Genomic DNA, 21,240 nt, shown 5'->3' on the forward strand with positions numbered 1-21,240 from the left:
ACTAGGCATCGTCCCAGGGAAGCTTCCTTCTTCTCAGCTATTGGTCAGGGGCCTCCACGGAGCCCCGCCTACTAGGCAGGGATGGAGTGGGGAGAGCTCCGAGGACGGAGGATTTCGGAATCCTGGAAAACACGAGCCGGAAGTGAGCGTAAAACTTGTTCAGCCCTTTTTTTACAGATGGGGAAAACTGAGGTCCAGAGAGGGAACTGAACTAACGAAGGTTGCAAAACTGCTGAGTGGCAAAGATCACAGGCTTTAGGGCCGAAAGTTACTTCTAAGTTAGAGAATGCAGACCTCCACACTCCAAGGCAGAAGCGTCATCTTTCTCATGTTAAAGCCATCAGATCCTTGGAAATACATCACACTCCCCATGAGCTGAGCCTGTGCTCTGCCCCGGACTCTTTTGATTTAGAACACCTTGATTATCCCCATACTTGTTCTGTTTCTTTTGAATATCTTTTATCCCCTTTCCCTTAGTGTTAGTTTCTCCTGTCCTTTTCTTTCCAGGGCTCTGCTTCTTCCTAGCCCGGTCTTCCTCCAATATTCCCCAGTCAGGATTGCCGCTTAGCATTCTCAGCCCTTCAAGCCAAATTGTTTCCCCCCAACCCCCCCATCCCAAACCTCAAGAGGACAAAACGTTTTCCCCGTAGCCCAACCCAACGCCCTCCTATCTCTCTAGTGATCAGCCAGAAAATACAGTGTGCAGAGCACGCTGAGAGGAAGACAAATCAGAGATTCCAAAAACTAGAACCTGCCAACTTCTCATTTTCTTGGATGGCACAACAGTCCTTCCAGGCTTAAAATCTTGTGGTCCTTCCTCTGTTTCCTTACCTTCAAAATGATTGCAAAGGCTCCTTGCCACTCTTAGCATTCTATAGATCAAATGAGATATTCATGAAGCGCTTAGCACAATGCCTGGTGCATATTAGGTGCTTAATGTTTGTTCCCTCCCACTTCCCTATATTCTAAGGTTCCTTCTAACTAATAATTATTCTATGTTCATTGTTCTAAGGTCTCTTTCAATTGTGTTCTGTGATCCTATGATCGTACTCTTTTTTTCTAATCTATCTCCCTCAGTGTCTAGTATAGTGTTCTGTATTCATTGATAGATGCTTAATAAACATCTTGATTAAATTGGATCTAATCAATAAGCAGGTCCTGTCAATTTTCCTTCATAATCTCTCTCACAAGCACTACCCTAGTCCTATTTCTCATCACCTCTTCCTGACAATATTTCATTAACTTTCTTACTGGTTTCTTTGCTTCCTTTACTCCCTTCATTCCACCTTTCACAGGTGGTCAGATATATTGTTAAACCTGGCTTTTATCATGTGTCTTCCTTGCTCAGCAATTCCCTAGGGCAAACAGGATAAAGTCAAAATTCCTCAGTTTGGCATTCAAAGCCCTGCTGCATCTAACCCCCAACGTATAGCTTTCACCTTATTTCAGTCTTATCATGTCCCCTCCTTGGGACTTGGAGCATCCTTTTCTCTGCAAAACGTTCTTGGGTTGGATCCGTGTATGTGTGATTTTAAAGATTACAATTCTTTATTTTTTTTTTTGCAGGGGGGAGTGTAAAGTGGGGGTGGTGCAGAGGGGGAAGGACCCCAGAGATTCCCGCAGGAACCGCCTTCAGTTCTTTCTGAAGCATCGAGGAAGACAATAGGAGGGTCGGGAGGGGGCTAGAGGGCTCTGGTGGGGACCACAGTCCGCTGGCCTTTGTCTGAATCCCCCTGGGCTCAGTCCTGAACCCTCGGTGGCTCAGAGAAAAGGCGATGGCGGTGGGGGAAAGCGGGGCGGGGAGGGTCAGGGGGAGCTGGAGTCTTTTGCAGGCTTCCTATCCCATTCTTGTGCTAATTGGATGTCAAGCTGAGATCAGTGAGAGGGAAATCAGTCCCAGCGCTCGGGTTAAACTGCAGCCAAAGAACGCTCGGATGGAGAGCGGAATATCATTAGTACCCGGAGGAGCTTGGCTGGGATGGGAGGGGGAGGAGGGGGCGGGGAGCAGAGGGGGATGAACGTGGGGCCCCATTGAAAGCAGCTCCCTCCCCTCCGGCTGCCTTCAATAGACCCCTCCGAGGTATTTAACCTTCCCAAGAGTTGAAAGCGATACAGCAAGCGGTGGCTCTGAAGGCCACTTGCCTGGCAGCCTGGGACATCCCGGGGCAGGACCGCAAAGAGCCACTTTTTTTTTTTAAAGGAGCTCCGCCAAAAAAAAAAAAAAAAGAGGAGCTCCGCAGTCTGAGCCCCAAGAAAAATCGATCTCGGGAGCACTGGCCCTACATGCCTTTTGTAGAGAGAGGGATGGCGGAGGGATCTCAGACCTACCTAGTTCCTGATCCCTTTGATCATGATTTCTTAAGAAAAGTTACTAAGGTGACTTGCGTTTGCTCTGTCCCCTCCATCCCTAGATGTATCACCTCTACCCTTAACTCTAAAATTAATCTCTGATCAAGGGCCTAGAAGGGTCAATATATCAGACAATCTAAAAAAGTAGTTTTAAAGTAGCCTGAAGCTACTTTAGAGTTCATCTAGTCTCATTTTACAGATAGGGAAACTGAGGTTCAAAGAGAAGGGACCTGCCCAGGGTCACTCAACCAGTTGGTGGCAGAGCTGGGACAAAGGCCAAGGCCTCCTGTTAGTCCTGCTTCCATTACACCACACTGCCTTTCGTGAGTATGCCCTTTTTGCCACCCCATCAAATTGACACAGTCTCTTTACAGAAGAGAGGAGCCTGATAAGATAGGTGTGTGCATGGGTACTTTAGTTAGAGACAGGGCTGGTGTATCCCCAAGAAAATAAGACCTATTTTCTTCTTCTTTACCCACCACAAGGGGAAGAAGTGAGCAACGTGCGTTTTCCATTTTAGAATGGGGAAAATCAAGCCCTTCCCAGCAATGACTATAGTTCTTTAAGAAATAGACCTGGTTGCAGGGCTTCCTTCATCTGGAGGAGGCCAATGAGCTCTCTCATTCCACTTTTTAAGAGGTTAACCCAGCCAGTTTCATAGAACCCTGAAGGTGGGAGGGTCTAGAAACCACATTACACCAGAATAGAGGTGACTTCATATTTAAAAACAGAAGCCTGGCTCTCTTTCCCCATCCTCCAGTCCCTTCCACTACTAGTATATCTCCCCTGGTCCATTCTGCACCAATAGAATAAGCAAACCTATCCCCAGAACAGGGGCTGCTAGGGGGCACAGTGGATACAGCACTCAGCCTGGGGTCAGGAAGTTGTTATTTATTCCATTTTCACTTGTGTCTGACTCTTCATGTCCCCATTTGGGGTTTTCTTGGCAGAGACTGGAGTGGTTTGCCTTTTCCTTCTCCAGCTTATTTAACAGGTGAAGAAACTGAGGCCAACAGTGTTAAGTGACTTGCCCAGCATCACACAGCTAGGAAGATAAGTCTTCCTGACTGAAAGCCCAGCACTCGATCCACTGTGACACCTAGTTGCCCCCAGAGTCAGGAAGAACCAAGTTCAAATCCGGCCTCAGACACCAGCTGTGTGACCATGGGCAAGTCACTTAACCCTGTTGGCCTCAGTTTCCTCATCTGTCAAATGAGCTGGAGAAGAAAATGACAAACTATTCCAGTATCTTTGCCATGAAAATGGGTCATGAAGATTCAGACACGTTGAAAAGACAACAATAAAATCCCTGGGACAGTAGGGTCAGGCTAGAAGGGATTAATCGGGGCCAGCTTGCCCTCTACTGGCCACATGGCTTAAGTACAATCAATCCAGACACCTGACAACCCCAAACTAGAACCCCCGGCCCTTTAGTCCACTCTCTCATTTTACAAACGGGGAAACTGAATCCCAGACTGAAGTATAGTGCCAGGTCAAATGCAGTGCTGAGATTGGAATCCTTGTCACCTGATTTCCAATTTAGGGCTCTTTCCACTACATCAGTCAAGAGAGGCCAAGATCTATAAGGCCCAGGCCACAGGGCCTCCAGTACCCAGCATGAGGTTGGCATGCAGGGAAGTGGCCCGATTCCAATCTAACTAGAGGGGGTTGGAACAGAGAGACGCCCACACTACCCAGCAGGATGTGCCAAATACTCAGTGAGGGGCACTAACAGTACTATCAGCGTTCCCAGGAGAGAGAGAATGTACTGTGATCTGTGCTGGGAGAGGATCAAAAAAGGCTTCCTGGAGATAGTGAAGGAGGGAGTGGAGCCAAGTCTTAAAGAATGAAGACGTACCCTGGGCAAGTCACTTAATCCCATTGCCTAGCCAAAAAAATACAAACAACCCCCCCCCAAACCCCAAATCACAAAAGAATGAAGAGCTAGCGAGGTCTGTAGCATGACACGAGCAAAGGTGTGAGCAAGGGAAGCCCAAGGCTCATTCAGGAGATGGTCACTCTCTCAAACATTCACATAAATTAAGTGGGAAGAGGAAGTCAAATCTGAATTTAATTGCCATAGACCCCATCCCCATGCTGTCCCACAGAAAGAGGTATGAGCCAGGCCAAGGGGTGTGAGGAAGAAATGGAGACAGAGACACAAACTAATCCTGAGGTGAGGGAGAGGCTGCAGGGGCAGGAGATGGGAAGGGCAGCTCCTGCAACGGAGCCAGCCTCTCCCTCTCTCTGCAGTGATCCTGAGAAGCTTTGGAATTATCTACAAGGCCAAAGAAGACCTCACTGAAAAAGTCTTGGCCAAGGAAAGGTAGACAACTGGTGGGTGTGTGGAGGAAGGGGATGTCTCTTCGGCACCACCTAGCTTAGGGCCTGGGCAGGGCTCTGGTGGCTCTTGGAGCTAGAGGAGTTCCTGCAACTCTTCACTGTGGAGAGTGACCCCTTATAGCTACCACCCTCCTTTGTCTATACCACTGAAGTCATGTAGTAGCTTAGATAGCAGCCATAGCCCAAAGAGAAATAGAACCTTCATCCTAAATCCTCTTGGCCAAAAAAAAAAAAAAAGGTGAGTAGTTCCTCTGTCCTCTGGTTGGCTTCCTGAATCCAGGGTCCTTACCTCTTGGCAAGGTACAGGGAGGGTGGGACAGCAAGAATCTCAATTAGTGAACTCCCCTCTCAACCTTCTCCCATCCTGTGCATCCCTCCCCCCCCCACCTCAAGACATCACCCTGAGTATGCTCAGTCAGTCTCTGCTCTCTGGGGTATGGAGACAAAATGAAGGATTGAACTCATCCTACCCTAAGCCCTCCAGCTCCCCAAACACAAGGCTTTCATGGAAAACCTCTAATGTGGGGGGTAGAGGAAGATGGCAGTAAAGTCACTTGGCAATTTCAGAGCAGAGGTGTCCACTGGCTTCCCTCCCTCTGCCCCAGTCAGTACTCTGGAGGAGGGGGAATGGCCCTTACCACTGCCTACTTTGGTCTGACACCATTCCCTGTTGCCCAAGAACCCTCCAGGGGCTCAGCCTCTGACTCAGTCCAGCCCCTGGAGTGGGAGCAGGGATGGAGACAATCACAGCTTCTCTTCCCCAGCCTGGATACGGACATAAGCCTTGGAGTCCAGGGGAAGATAGCGACAGAGCCGGGTATCCAGGTAGAAAAGGGGTCCTTCACCAAAGCTGGGTTGAAACCCTCTTTCCGTAATTCTGTCTTCTGGAATTTGTAGGTCCCTGGAGAGGGTAAGGAAGGGAGGTTAGATAAGAGGACCTGGTTGCTGGGGACAGGAGAGGCCAGAACAGCCTCAGTATTAAAAAAACTGAAGGAATAAGATTAGAGAAAATATTTGCCAAGGAAGAAGAGGAAAGAGGTAAGGATCACAGGATCACAGATTTGAAACTAAAAGGGACCTCAGAGGCTTATCTTACAGATAAGGAAACTGAGGCCTTAATTTAAATGACCTGCCCAAGGCCATATGGGTGATAAGCAGCAGAGCTGGGATTTGATCTCAGCTCCTCTAACATTATAATTGAATGATTCAGTATTTGAATGCTGTGAGATCTAGAAGAAAGAGGAGATGGTAAAGGAGGCAGTTGGGGTCGGTGAGGTCTGATGTGGAAAAGACCCAGAAAAGGAGGGACTCATAAATGACTTATGGAGAAGTCCAGGTTAGAATCCCCAGAAGGAAGAAGGAAGAGGGGGGCCCTCAGATATACCTGTTTTATGGAGCTCAGGCAGGAAGCGCAGGAAGATGGGGCGGGCATAGAGTGGGAGTTCCTTCTCCAGTGCTTTGGCAAATTCTGTCAGGTCACAGCCACCCTTGGGGTCCGCTATGCAGCCATGCCCGCCCGGCCCTCAATACCTGCAGTGTAGAGATGTGTCAGAGGGATGCAGGGCACTTGGGAGGCTTGCCCACAGAGCCCATGTCATTCACCTAAATGTCCAACTGACAAACATCCTATAAATGACCAATTCACATGTGATATATGCAAAACTCTTTGCTAGTCTTAAGGGGCTATATAAATGTTAACTGTTAACAAGGATGCTACTGAATGAGTTGCTTGTTGCAGAGGCCTGACACCTAGTGGCCACTCTGGGTGATACAGGTGGCTGAGCAGGCCCCTCAATTTAACAAATACAATCACAGAAACTTAAGAGCTGGAAGTCACTTCAGGGACCATCTGGGTCAACTAGCATCATGTGAACTGGCACATGCTATTATCATTATTTTTAATCAAATATTTTGAGTCTCATTCTTTAAAAGTTCATATTTTAAATAAATTATAATTCATCTGAGTCAAGTTCAAATCTAGCCTCAGGCACTTATTTAGCTGAGTGACCTGGGACAAGTCATCTAACCTCTCAGACTCAGCTTAGCCATTTATCAAATGGGGACAATATGAGTAGCTACTGAGGTAGGGAAGGTCATTATGAGCTCAGATGAGATAATACATGTAAAAGGCTTTGCAAAATAAAGCCTACCTAAATGCTGTTACTATTACCTAGGGGGATAGAGTGCCAGTCCTGGAATCTGGAAGACCCATCCTTCTGTATTCAAATCTAGTCTCAGACAATTACTAGCTGTGAGACACTGGCAAATCACTTAACCCTGTTTGCCTCAGTTTCCTCATCTGTAAGATGAGCTGAAGAAGGGAATGGCAAACCACTTCAGTATCTTAGCCAAGAAAACCCTAAATGGGTTTGTGAAAAGATGGACACCACTGAACAGTTATCACCTAGAGCCAAAATATGTCCCTGTATCTTTCACCCCTTTATCTTAATTCTGCCATTCAGGGCTAAATAATCTACCTGAGTTATTAACATTTGTTAAGTGTCTGTATGCAGATCCCTGCTAAGCATTAAGAGAAATACAAAATTTAATAGCCACTGATCTGATGAGAACACTTGGACTGAAAAAGTGGCATCAAAACATATCCTGGGTATACCTAGAAAAAAGATCCAAGCTGGCCATCCAAGATAAGGGAGCCTAGGCAGGTGTCACATCCTACAGGAAGCCTTCCTTGATCCCTGCATATACTGACCTGATTACAAAGGCTGATAGAGGATCATTGATTTAGAGCTGGGAGAGATCTTAGAGGCCACTGAGTCCAAATGTCTAACGTTACCGATGAAGAAACTGAGGTCCAGAGGTGTGAAGGACTTAAGTAAGGCCACATATGTAGCAAGTATAGAGCTGGGATTAAATCCCAGGTCCTTAGACCTCTGGAGTCCTTAGACTCCAAATCCAGGTACTCATTTTGTACCACTAGGCCCTCAGAAGAACATAAATTTCTTGAGGACAGGTATGATGTTTTCATTTTGTCTTTGCTTCCCCAGCACTTGAGGGGCCTGGGTGGGTTGGGGTGGGGGTGGATAGAGACAGCCCTGCAGCTAAGAGACTTGGGTTCAAGTCCCACTTCTGACACCTAGTGGCTGCGAGATCCTGAGGAATTCACTTGACTGCTCAGTGCTCTAGGCAACTCTTTAAGAGGTAGTGCTGACCTGCACTGGTAGAGGGAGTTTTCTCACCTGAGAGTTCCCTATGTGACAGAAAGCACAGGTTTAGACTCTAGCCCTAGCCCTATCCCCAGCACCTAGCACAGTGCTATACTGTGTGTGTGTGTGTGTGTGTGTGTGTATACACACACAGTATATGCTTACCCAGTATACAGTAGATGCTTAATTAATGCTCATTGGATTTGATTCCCACAAAATATGAAAAAATTCAGAGGAAGGAGAATCCATGGGAAGATAGGAGTAAGAATTGCTCAGGATGACAAGGTGTGCAGGGAGTACCCACATCATTGAGATTTTGGCCCCATTGCAGTATTGTGGTATGTATGTGGTGCTCTGCCCAAAGAACCATGGCTCCCCACTTACCTGGCACCTCCACACCATACACGGCTACATCAACCATGTCTAAGAGTCGGCTCAGGGTCCCCTCCACTTCTGTAGTGGATACATTCTCTCCTTTCCACCGGAATGTGTCACCTGTTCGGTCCCGGAAATACAGGTAGCCCAATTCATCCATCACCAGCACATCACCTGATAGAGGGAGGAATAGGGCTCAGGGGAGGCCTGGAAGATGGGACTTTGGGTTTCCTGCTAGAACCTACCCTGCAATACTAGGAAGCCAGAGGGAGGACAGGTGAGGGGGCTATGCTCATGAAAGCCGTGAATTATGGGATTTAGAACTAGAAGGGTCTTCAGAGACCACCTAAGTTCTCATTTTCAGATTAGGGAAGCTGAGGATACTGTTTAGGTCAAGGACCATAATTATTATTAATTAATGGTAATAGTAATAAATAACAATAATAATACTAATCTCAAAAGACTGCCATGGTATGGTAGACAGACAGCTGGCCTTTGAATCAGGAAGACCCCAGGGCAAGTCACTTAACCCCTCAGTGGCTTTGGGCAACTCACTAATAAGGCTACACACTTCAGAACAGTTGCAGATTTGTACTGGGAGAGGGAGTTTCCTTACTGAGAGTTCCCTACACCAATAAGATTATAGGTTTGGGGAAAAAAAACCCCAACTAACCTGACATTTATGAAGCCAGCACCTTAAGATCTATGGAGTGCTTTGCTAACAATAGCCTTATGAGATAGGCAGTAACTTTTCATAGGGAGTATTAATATCCTCATTTTATAGATCTTCATTTGAGGAGGGTGATGGACCGAGGTCTGGCTTTTCCTGTGTCCAGTACCCGAGGAGGCAGAGAATTAGGAATCAGGAAGACCTGGTTCTAAGAACTACCTCTGACTAATGTTAGCTTTGTGATCCCAGGAATTTACCTTACCTTCTCAGTGCCTGAGGCAACCCTCTAACTGTAAATTACAGAGAGTTGCTGATTTCTCTAACACTTTACCCATGAAGAAGCATAGGTTTGGATCACCCAGTTCTTACACACACACACACACACTCTCTCTCTCTCTCTCTCTCTCTCTCTCTGTCTGTCTATTACAGCCTGTTCTAAAACCCAGGTTCTCAATACAACTTTGGAAGGGAGGAAATTCATAAAAGGAAGGAAGGAAGGGCTGGTCCTGGGAATGTGGAGGAAGGGTCTCGAGGAGAAGGCAAGCATGGTGTCAATCCCTTCACTTTCTCTTCCACCCCCAAAGATTCAAAAAGAAACTAAAGGAGAAGAAGGGGAGAAGGACAGTAGCATGGCCCAGGGATAATGGAAAGGGGTCCTGACCACTGAGGTAGGCCATGTCTCCCTTCTTGAAGACATCATAGGCAATCTTCTTATCGTTGGCACCAGGATTGATGTACCCATCGAAGCGTCGAAGTGGGTCATGCTGCACAATTCGGCCAACAAGCTGGCCTGGCTCCCCTGGGAAAATCAAAGCTCAGCTGGGATACTTTCTCCCACCTGGTGACCTTTCCCCATGTTCTGTTCCTGCTCAAAAACCTTACCTGTCCCTATAAAGCCACCCAGACAACACCCAAACCCCTGCTTCATCCAGCGTTTGAGGCTCTTTCCCACTGACTCATCCATCGGCCTGCCTCCTCAGCCTCATCACCTACTGATCTTTTCTCTATAACCCCTCAGCTCCAGCCAGGCCATGTCTTTGGCATTCCTCAAACTCTGCTTCCTCACCCCACCTAGAAGGCCTCCTGCTCTGATTCTTCATGACCCCTTTTGGGGTTTTCTTGGCAAAGATACTAAAGTGGTTTGCATTTCCTTCTCTAGCTCATTTTACAGATGAGGAAACTGAAGCAAACAAGGTTAAGTGTTAAGTGACTTGCCCAGGGTCACACAGCTAGTAAGTGTCTGAGGCCACATTTGAACTCAGGAAGATGAGTCTTTCTGACTCCAGGCCGGCACTCTATGCACTGTGTCACCTAGCTGCTCATCTTTATCTATACTATATAACTCTATTGACATCTATCTCAAGCTATGTCTATTTAGATAGAAACATAGAGACTGGTGGATGGATGGGTAGGAAGATAAGGAGACAGATATGGATGAATGGTTAGATAGAGATGAATGGTTGGTAGGGGCAGCTTGGTGATGCAGTAGATAAAGCACCGGCTCTGGTGTTAGTAGGATCTGAGTTCAAATCCAGCTAATGATACTCATTAGCTATATGACCCTGGGTAAGTCACTTAACCCTGATTGCCTCGCAAAAAAAAAAGAGAGATGGATAGTTTGATGGCTGGGTAGACTGAGAGAGAGGTATAGATATATGATGGGATAGACAGAGGGATCGATAAATATGAATACAGAAGGATCAACAGATATGGATGGAGAGAAAAAGATGGATGGAGAGCTGGAAAGAGATCAATGGACAGATAGATATGGATGAAGAGAGAAAAAGAAAGAAAGAGAAAGAGAGAGGGTGGTATGGTATAGATAGAGAGCCAGCCTTGCAAGTCAGGAAGATATGGTCCACAGTCTGCCTCTGCATGTCCTAGCTGGTCAGGAATAAATCACGTGACCTCTTAGTGACTTAAGAAATTTTCTAAGAGTATAAGTTACAGAGTAGTTGCCAAGCTGCATTGGAAGGAGTCATTTCCACACCAGGATTTCCCTATACCAATGAAATCACGCATCTAGACAAAATTTGTGTGTGTGTGTGTGTGTGTGTAAGTATCTTCCCCCATAAGTGTAGGGGCTATCCCTTTTATATCCCCTAGAGCAGAAGTGTCAAACTCAAAGCAAACCAAATTAAAATGTAATTGGGAAATGTTTAACAAAACAAAAAAAAATGCAATAAAGCATGGATAACATTAATTTGTGGTTTTCCATGCACCTCCAGGGATCTTACTCTATTTGACTTTGACGCCACTGGCCTAGAGAATTTACAACAGGCCACAGTTTGTGGCAGTGCTCAGTCTAACATCATTTAGACCTGGGAGGTACCTCAATGACCATCCAATCCAAGCCCAAGGGGAGGCAGCTGAGGCCCAGGGAGAAGGTGGGAATCCAGAACTGGCTAAGGTCCCACGAGAATGGTTTCCTGCCCCCAGCCCTCACTAGCCAATCCCTCTGTCTACAGGTTAATTTCCTTCAGGTTTTCCCTCCCCCACCCCCACCTCCACTGCCAGTACCATCCATCTTTCAAGACAGACCTGGACCACAGGGAAGGCAGATGCCATTGTTATCCCTGATCAACTCCATGGTGTCCTCATTCACCCGCACGAGCCGGATGGGGTAGATGAAGGATATGATGCGGCTGTTGAAACCACAGGCCCCCACCTGTGAAGGCCAGGAAATGAGAACCCTGATGCAGAGATGCCAGCCATCCTCCAGTGACTCCCTCCCTCATCTTATCCCCTAGGTGGGTCCTAGGATTCTCTGGTGGACTTCTCTATTTTGAGAAGCGTGGATGTTTCTCCTTGGGACTGATACTCTATTTTGCCCCACCCCATCTGATGGGCCCCCAACTATGGGATGACCACCCCCCTCCAGGCCCTTTGCCCGATCTTCCATCTTTCCCAGTATCTGACCAAGTGTGTACCCAGATCCTCTCCCTAAGAGTCCCTGACCTGGCTATCAAAGTTGCCCACGCTGCAGTTGCATTCAGTGGCCCCGTAGAACTCAGCCACCTGAGGGACGTGGAAACGATTGATGAATTCAGTCCAGATAGACTGCCTAAGCCCATTGCCTAGGGCCATGCGCACCGAGTGCTGGGTCTCCACTTCTCTTGGAGGTTGGTTCAGAAGGTAGCGACAGAGTTCTCCAATATACTGGACAATCTAGGGGCAGGGACAGGGAGGAGGGAGACAGGTTGAGGCATCAGTCCTGGGACCATCCCCTTGCTCCCTGAGGCCATTCCTCCCCTCCACTCTATGGCCACTGACTCAAAGAATGTCAGACCTGGAAGAGTCCACCTATAGTAGGACGCCGAGACCCAGGGAGGGGACTGCCACCCTTGTCAGATCACACAGATAAGCTGGCGGCAGATTCCAATGCCCCTAACTCTGTGTTTCTTTCTTTTCAGTTACGTATAGCTTTTTTAAAATGCTATAAAACTTAACAATAATATCAAAATTTTCTTTTGTGACCCTTTTTGAACTTTTTTTTATTTTAAAATATTTTATTAATATTCTTTTCTTCCTTTTTTTTTAAGCATCTCTTATCACTGCATGCCAACTCACCTCTCCACCCAGCCCTGCTCCAGATAAATCCCCCCTTGTATACAAACAAGGATGGCTGGACAAAACTAATAAACAGCTAACGTTCCTTCGAAACCATCATGCTACCTCCCCACACCATGATTACTAAATCCTCTTCCCAGAGGTGCTCCAGAGACTTTGTCCTCTTTATCAAAGTCTTGTCTCCCCCACTGGACTATTAGTTTCTTCAGGGGTCAATTCTCTAACTCCCAGATACTACCTAGTATGGGTCCCAGCACAGGAAAGCTCCCTAATAAATATATGGAGGTGGAATGATTTCCTCATGTGAAAAATGAGTAGGCTGAGTCCTACCTACTCTACCCTCACAGAACATTATAGGGATCAAATGGGGCAATTAGATGAAAAGTACTTTGAAAAGAGCTGTCACCAGAGGAACACACAGGGCCTTTCCGGACTAGTGGTTATTTTTGGGTCCAGCTCCTAACACCCACAGCTGACAGTTCCTCTCTCTCTGTCTCTCTCTATCTCTTTCTCCCTGGTTCTCTGTCTCTCCCTACCCCCCTCAAGTCTTCTCCTCCCACCCCCTACCATCTCCCCACCAAGGTCTCCAGCTGCTGTGCTCACCGTACAGTTATACTTGATGCAGTCATCCCAGAATCGAGAGGCAGAGAACTTCTTTCGGATCACCACAGTCATCCCGTGTAGCAGACACTGTCCAACCCCCACAATGTTCCCTGGTAGGTGCAGGGGGAGCCCAGGGTGAGTGGGGGAGAGGGGGAGTAAAAGAAAGCTACCCAAAGGCTCCAGAAAAGCCCCCTTCTCTCCCAGGCTCAGAAGATGGAGGACCAGCCCCAGGCAAGGAAGATTCCATCCATCCACCCCTACTCCACTCCTTTCATGAGAGGGCAAAAGGACCTTCCCAAAGTGGGTCCCTAAGAGCCTAAGGTTACCTGCTGAGTGGTAGAGGGGGAGGCAGTCATATACAATGTCACTAGAACGCATTCGGAAGCCGTAGTAGACCAGGGCAGCCATCCGGTAATACCTGGGACAAGCCGGGGCCAGTAGAGGGAGACATTGGACACCTGGCAGAACCTGGGTTCCCTTCCTGCCTTCCCTGGGCACCGCCCTCACCTCCTCAGCTGTGCACCACGATGGCAGCTTTGGGCATTCCTGTGGTGCCGGAGGTGTAGATGTAGAAAAGCTTGTCTGGGGGAAGTGGAACACAAATGGTTGGCCAGAGTTAGGTGAACATGGGAGAAGTGAGCTGGGGAGGGGGAGTGCAGCTGCTGTCATAAGTGGATACAGAGGATGAGAGCCAAGCCAGGAAGGGAGAGGACAGAAGAGAAATGGACCCTTCCTCTATACCTATTCGAATCCTGCTGGCTCTTGAAGACCCAGCTCCATGGAGTCCACCTAACTCCATGGAGTCTTCGTTCCTGATCACCAGAGCTCAAAGCAACCTCTTCTCTGAACTCCAGCTCCATTCAGTGCTAATACCCCTCACTTGGCAATCATCATGTATAGGCTTTTCCTGCCAGGCATATATATGTCTTACGTCCTCAGGTGATTGCCCAAAGGGCAGGGGACATTTCTTAAACTTTTTTTCCTGAAGCTTTGTGCATACCCAGCACCTTCATAGGTACCATGAGGGGAAAGATGGGAACCTATAGTCCCTGCCTTCAAGTAGTTTATAATGTGGTTGAGCAGACAAGACAGAGGCATGTGAAAAGTTACATTATACAAGAGATTTTACAAGGCAGAATGGGGTAGTAGGTACTGAATGATTTGAGAGGAAGGAGTGATCAGGGCAAGTTTCACAGAGGAGAGGGTCAGAGAGATACATTAGAAAGGGCCTGGAACAATTCCAGAGGACTTATGATAAAACACGGTACCTATCTCCTGATAGAGAGCTGAAAGCTCAGAGTGCAGATCAGGGTCTATTCTTTTTTCCTTTTCTACATAACCAATGTGGTTGTATCCAAATCCAATTATAGCCAAATTCCAATGTGGGAGTTTGTTTTGCTTGACTATACATATTTGTAATGGTTTTTTTTTCTCGTTTTTTCAATGGGGTTGGGGGAAGAGGAGCGAGGTGATGGGAAAAGAAATAAGAGATGAAAATAAAATAAAATTGGAAAGGAAGAAAGAAAGGAGGGAAGGAAAGCAAGAAAGAGAAAGAGAAGGAAGAAGAAAGGAAGGATAGAAGAAAGGAAGAGAAAAGAAGGAAAGTGAAAGGAAGAAGAAAAGAAGAAAGAAAGAAGGGGTAAGGAAGGAAAGAGAAAGAGAAGGAAAGAAAAAGAAAGGAAGGAGAAAAAAGAGGGGGAGGAAGGAAGAAGAAAGGAAAGAGAAAGAGGAAGGTAAAAGAAAGGAAGGAAAGGGGAGAGAAGAAAGGAAGGAGAAAAAGAAAGTAGGAAAGAAAGGAGAAAGGAAAGAGAAAGAAAGGAAGGAGAAGAAGAAAGGGGGAGGGAGAAAGGAAGGAAAGAGAAAGAGAGGAAGAAAAAGACAGAGGGGGAGGGAGAGAGGAAGGAATGAAGAAAGAGAAAAGAAGGAAGGAAGAGAAAGAAAAGAAAGAAGGAAAGAGAGAAAGAAAGAGAAAGAAAGAAAGAAAGAAAGAAAGAAAGAAAGAAAGAAAGAAAGAAAGAAAGAAAGAAAGAAAGAAAGAAAGAGAAAGCAATTTGGACTCAAGAATCATCCAGGCACACATTAAGTGATCAATGAGGACCTGTTCGATAAATTAACGAACGGTGAGCTAACAGAGAGGCAGCCCTGAGCCAAGCTTTCTCCCTTATCCAACAGTGGGGATCATACCAGTGAAGCCTTTGTCTGGTTGACTGGGCAGACTCTTGGGGGATTCCTCCAGAAGGGGTTCCAGGTGTTCAGTTCCTGCTGGCACAGAGCTGGGGTCCCAGTCTCCTGAGCAGAGGAGACTCAAGGAGGGGTCCAGAGTGCTGTGGATTTCACAGACAGCTAGGAGGACAGAGATGATAGGAAGCAGTCAGCACTTGGGGAAGCTCCCTTGCCCAGGGATGGGTGGGGCCCAGGTGACTCCCTCAAGAGCAAGCCTGCTGCTCTCAGGGACCTATGATCCCCACCTCTGCACTCTGGGCACTGTACCAGAAGGAATGCTATGGGGCCAGGGCTTCTAGCACCTGGAGCTGTGGGTGAGCTTCTCTAGGACATTTCTAGGGTGGGGTAGAAGTTTTTTGATAGGGAAATGGTGGAGGTGAGGGGTAATAGAGATATGGAAACCAGGGATCAGCAATGAACAGCTCCTTCCCACATCTGGAAAAATAGAAGTAATTCCTCCAGGTCAATGCTTGAATGCAACCTGATGTAAGCTAATTCTGGCTTTCTCAGTTCTATTCCCACCCTCCTTGTTCCCTCAGACTCTCTCCTTTCCACTCAAAGAGCATTCAATTAGGAAACCAAAGCCCTGGGTTCTAATTCACTTTCTACATAAAAATAGATGTGTGACCTTGAGCAAACAAACGTGATTTCCTGTCCTCAATTTTCTTTTCTATAAAATTAACGGATTTGCTTTACGGATCTCCAAGTCCCTTCTAACTCTGCTCTTCTGTGTTCTAACATCTCTTATCCTTCCTATCCTCCCATCCTCCCATATGTATTCTTGGGCCCCAGACATGGTTCCTAATACTCACCAGAAGACAGCTCGCTGCCAAAGATGAGGATACGGGCCTGAGAGGTAGTCAGGCAGTGGCGCAGGGCATCCCGCCGCAGATTAGTGTTGATGAGGGCTGCCTCCACCCCCAGCTTGGCCATGCCCAGCCAGAGCCCCACAAACTCATTTCGGTTCTCCATGAAGAGAGCCACCACATCACCAGAAGCCAGGCCCCGTGCTTGCAACAGGTTGCAAGCTGCAGTGGAGTACGTGTCCAGCTGGTGGAAAGTCCAGTGGGTATCTGTGCCCTCGAATATCAGGGCTGTCTTGTCCGGGTGGCGCTTCAGGATGGAAGCAAAGATCGTAGGCACCGTCTGGCGCTCTCGGAGGTATTTCCTCACCTTCCACTTTACCTTCAACAGGACAGTCCCAGCACTGCCAAGGGAAAGGAGGGGGTCCCTTCAGGAATGTGTCCTACACCCACATCAATTTCATGCCTCTTGTTTTAAGTATATAATTCCATACTTTCATTTTCAAAACAGTTCTGCTTGTCATGATTACTAGTCAAACTTCCCTTGAGGGAATGTGAAATATTACAATGGCCCTTTAAGACATCATTATTGCTATTATTAATTATTACTAACTCCACCTTTCATTAACCTCCCTTTCTTCCTCCCAATTAAAAACACAAAAAGGGGTAGGTGGGGCGGGTGGAGAGTTGTAACACAATTAAAATCAATCCACACTGTGGCCATGCCTAAAAACGTATGCTCCCTCTTCCATCTTGTGCCCATCCCTTCTGCCTGAAGAAGGGCAACACCTCTATCGTATTTCCAGGACTTCTGGAGACTTCTGGAGACAAGTTGTTCAATCGTATTCATTAGTTTCAAAGTTGATTCTCTTTACGTTGTCGTACCGCTCCAAATTCTCCTGATTCTGCTTATTTCACTTTGCATCATCAGTCCATACTACTCAGGATTCTATGAAATCGCCTCTCATCATTTCCTTTCTAGATTTCTCTGAACTCATGTGTTTGTATTCCAAACTTCCTACTTGGCTCTGGTCTTTCCATCAGAAATGCTTCAGAATCTTCTATTGTGGTAAATATCCACTTTTTTCCCACATAGGATTATGCCAGGGTTTGCAGGGTAGCGTATTCTCGGTTGTAAGCCTATCTCTTTTGCCTTTCTACTACCCTCTGGGTATTAGCATCCTGGCCTCAGGACTCACTAGCCTGATCCCATGCCACAGCAATCACATGCCTGCTTGAGGACAGTGCCAAACCTACATAAGGTAGGTGCTCTATTTAGGGGACAAAGTTTCTTTCTAATGCTTTCATGCTCCTATGCAGAAGAGAGGCCCTCTTGGAGTTGGATTTTGTAGTATCTACCTCAAGGAGAACTCAGGCTGGCACCTCTTTCCATCTGGTATCATGTGCTTAGAAAATGAGTACCTTGAGGACAGGGACCATCTCACTTTTGTACTTGTAGTCCCAGAACCTAGCAAAGTCCCAGGGAACAAAGTAGGTGCAAAATAAGTGTTTGTTGATTGATAGTAGGTGCATAATAAATGCTTATTGATTGACTGCTTTCTTTTTTTTTTTTTGAGGCAATCAGGGTTAAGTGATTTGCTGAGTCACATAGCTAGTTCAGTGTCTGAGGGCAAATTTCAACGCAGGTCCTCTTGACTCCAGGGCCAGTGCTATATCCACTGTGCCACCTAACTGCCTCACTTGAGTGATTTCTTTCCCCAGCCTTCTCACAGCCATTTCCTGATTGGGCCAGCACAGACCTGATGTTACTCTGTCAGTCTTACAGTAAACCTCACATTCCTACGGTACTACTCTTGGCATGAACCAGTCCTGCTGTGCCATGATCCAGCCTGGCCTTCATGGCAGCCTTTACCCTTTTAGGTTATGTCTGCCTAACACCAGCCCAAATTCTTAGCACTGGTCTCAAGCTGATTCCAGTCTGTCCCTGCTAGTACCAGCTGTCTCCAGCCTAGACGAAGCCTTCCACAGGCAGATATATAGCCATGATATCCTCCTGGAGTCAGACTGTAGAAAGGGAGAAAATGCTGGCTTCAAGGCTAGTCCCCTCCACCACCACCCAGGGCAACCCCAGTAATCACCCACCCTCTGATCCCCAGAGCAACCAGGACTGAGGGCTCAGAAATCTAAAGTCAGGGAGATTGCCTGGGCAGCGTACTTTGATCTTTGGGCTTCCGATACCAAAAGGGACATGAGAAAGCAGGAAGGAGTGAAGAATAACTCTTATATTGTGGGGAAAGGTAAGCCTATTGTCCTCAGAGGCAAGGGGGAAGTCTCTAGAGGGGACTGTTAACATAGGAACCCAGAGGTAGAACCATAGGGTATTGGGTCAAAAGAGCAGGTACTCACAAGATATCACGCCCAAGGGTCTTCCAAACGATCCTGATGAACCTCCAGCCCCCAAAGGCAAGGTAGAAACAGAGCACAGAGAGGCCCACCTGTGTCCATTGCAGCTGCAGCACCAGCCTGGAGAGCACAGCTACCCCCACCAGGGATACCTTGGACAGCATCCTGGCCTGTGGGGCATCAGAGCTGGTGGTCACGGGCTGAAGGCTTGGGAGCCTGGCTTCTTCTCTCCCCCTCTCCTACCTCTTTGGTTGGGTACCCTGGTCTCCTCATAGTAAGGCAGTTCTATCTCTCCCAAGAATCCTTTCCCAGAAGTGCAGGCCACTGGGCAGAATGTCCAGTGACTCAGACTACTGCTCTTCCCTTTCTTTCTCTCTCCTCCACTTCGAGTAAATGCCCTTTGGGTAAGCCCCAATGTTTCCTGAAGTAATTTAGGGGTGCGGGTTGAGGAACAAGAATAATTTCAGGTATGGGACACAGGAAGGAAGAGGCAGGGCTAGGAGGGAAGATTCTAGTGTCTAGCTGTATTTTGTGATGGGGGGGGGGAGGAAGGTGGCACAGAAAAAGGAACCAGGTTATGAATCAAGGGCCGGGGTTCTAGCACCCAACTTGCCATTAATGAGTTGTGTGACCTTGACAAACTTAGAGTACCTGGGCCTCCATTAACTCTTCTGTGAAGTGGAGGGGGTAAGGTAGGACTAGATAATCTTTGAGGTCCCTGCTAGCATTTTATTGGTGTGGGGAGAGGTAGCTCAAATGGGGAGCTTTTTCAGGCCTTTTCATCCTTTTCAGGCCAGAGCCTATCTCCTTGAATAAGATAGGAAGGCCAAGATGGAGCACCAAATAAAGGTTCAGAAAGGAATCTGAGTCTCAGACTCTACCTTCTGCCCATCAATAACCCCTTCTTAAGCAACATCAGATAACTGGGTTCCTCCTAGTTCCACTGTCCCATACACAGTAAAGTCACAAGGGGATGTGCTTCTCCTTCCAGCTTCTGGCCTTCACCGGGACATGGGAAGTTCAAAAGCTCAGTCTTCCAGCCCTGTGGCTTGGGCAGCTTCCTGGAAAGGGGGAGCCCAGGCAAGGAAGCAAGTCGGGTAGGATGGGAGGTGTCTCCAAGGGGCACAGTGCTCCAGATTGACCACTAGAGGGCAGAGAGAAGTAGTTGGGGCTAGACTCCTGTGGGGACACTGAGAAGTGACATAAAGACCTAGGCCTGTCAGAGTGGTTTCTGATAGTACATCTGATGCCTGAATGGGGTGGGCCAGGCAGTGGGGAGAACCTACCCAATTCTATATTAGCTCAATAAGTCTTCATGGCCAGAATTACCCTGGAAAGAGACCTTTGGGACTGGGTGTTCCTACCACGTTGACCTCAGAGGCAAGATCATATTCTCTGGCTGGCCACAGTTAGGAGTCCTGGTTTCCAATCTTGCCCTGTCATAGACTTGCTGGGAAGGGTCATGGTGGCAAAAGGGGCACTGTTTCCCTGTGCCCCCTCCCCAAAAGAGTCATCTCTACCCCGGGAAATATTGATGAGCAGATATGCACGGTGAGGTGAGGTCCTCAAAACTAGGTACCCAACCATTCCAGGTCTTGGCTGGCCTGTAGACTGTGTTAATGGACAAAGATACTTAAGAGGCCCTTAAAGAATGTCCTCCAAACACTATCACCTGTCCCCAAAATGTTGCTTCTCCTTCAGAGAAACTGCCCTCAGCCCAGTCAGAGGTGGGATGAAAGCTTCTTGGGTCTGACTATCTCTTCCCTTCCCCATCAGGAGGCAAGAACCAGACCTGGGGTAAGGGAATAGGGGTTCTGGGGAAGGGATGCACATCCCTGTCCCAGGTCCTGGCAGGGCCTGTGGTGGGGTAGGGCCCGAAGCCTTTACTCCCAGGTCTGGGGGCCTGGAAGGAGGAAGCTAGAAACCTGGGCTACGCAATTCAGCAGATCGAGGAGGCTGAAAGGCAGTCAGGTAGACAGGCAGACAGACATACGGACAGACAGACAGACTGCGAAGCTAAAGGATCCCCCGGCTCTGCAAACGGCCCCGCCCGACACCCACCCCTCCTCACTGGCTCAGCCCATCGGCCAACACCCATCCCAGGGCCCTGGGCGGCTCGCCCCCCACCCCAGCATCCAGGGCGGCCATCCCTGGAGAACCGAGGGGGCCTAGGGGCTATCCGAGGTGCGCCGGTCCCTAGGGCCGCAGGGCAGTCGGCGCGACTCCATGAGAGGAGCCCAGGTTTGCTGCGCACAGGTGGAGCCGGACGCCACCCAACACCTCCTGTCCTCCCCTCCAGGTCACCCGCAGTGGGCACCAAACTCACCCCCGGCTTCGTCCCCGCCCAGCTGCGCCCCAGTGCCCCGGCGCGACCTCCCGCGCGCTCCAAAGGTGGCCCAGCTGCAGGCGGGGAGCTGGCGTGGATCTCGGGAGCGGGGAGACAGGCTGAGCCCCGAGCTTGGGCTAGGCTTTGGGCTGCGGCTCGCGGACTTTGCCGGGCTCCTCCCGCTTGCCCTCCTCCTCTTTTCCCCCCCTCCTCCGCCACTACCTGCACCGCCCACCTCCAACATACAAACCGGCTACGCCGGGCTCGACCGCACCTCCTGCTCCTCCTCCTTCCCCCGCTCTCCGCGGCCGCAGCCGCCGCAGCAACGCAGGTAACCCTGCAAAGCGGACGGGGAAACTGACTCGCACCTCGCCATGCGCACGGGCGCGAGCCACCCCAGAGCTCGCGCGCTCCGGTCTAGACGCTGCAGTGCACGCTGGGAATTGTAGT

General features: G+C 48.4%; 1 protein-coding gene and 1 long non-coding RNA gene across 3 annotated transcripts; one reads left to right on the forward strand and one right to left on the reverse strand.

Annotated features, from left to right (window-relative positions):
* The first annotated feature begins 5 nt into the window (after positions 1–5).
* On the forward strand, positions 6–13,401 carry LOC110193693 (uncharacterized). Of its 2 annotated transcripts, none has more exons than XR_002320524.2 (4): positions 6–142; positions 11,370–11,651; positions 13,018–13,187; positions 13,279–13,401. It is a non-coding gene; the product is annotated as an uncharacterized LOC110193693 (long non-coding RNA). The 2 variants fall into 2 exon arrangements; XR_013484732.1 differs by having other exon boundaries at positions 7–142; positions 13,054–13,187.
* Positions 4,390–21,205, reverse strand: SLC27A4 (solute carrier family 27 member 4). The gene is given in 15 exon segments (XM_078150022.1): positions 4,390–5,525; positions 5,528–5,593; positions 6,077–6,193; positions 6,196–6,222; positions 8,241–8,405; positions 9,563–9,700; positions 11,443–11,569; positions 11,860–12,069; positions 13,075–13,184; positions 13,401–13,494; positions 13,589–13,656; positions 15,259–15,417; positions 16,110–16,504; positions 18,468–18,634; positions 21,065–21,205. Coding segments are annotated over 15 exon segments (2,034 nt in total). The 5' UTR covers positions 21,167–21,205; the 3' UTR covers positions 4,390–5,436.
* Positions 21,206–21,240: the final 35 nt, after the last annotated feature.

The sequence above is a fragment of the Phascolarctos cinereus genome, unplaced genomic scaffold (assembly GCF_003287225.1).
Source record: "Phascolarctos cinereus isolate Bilbo 61053 unplaced genomic scaffold, phaCin_HiC Scaffold_2;HRSCAF=192, whole genome shotgun sequence".
Lineage (NCBI taxonomy): Eukaryota > Metazoa > Chordata > Mammalia > Diprotodontia > Phascolarctidae > Phascolarctos > Phascolarctos cinereus.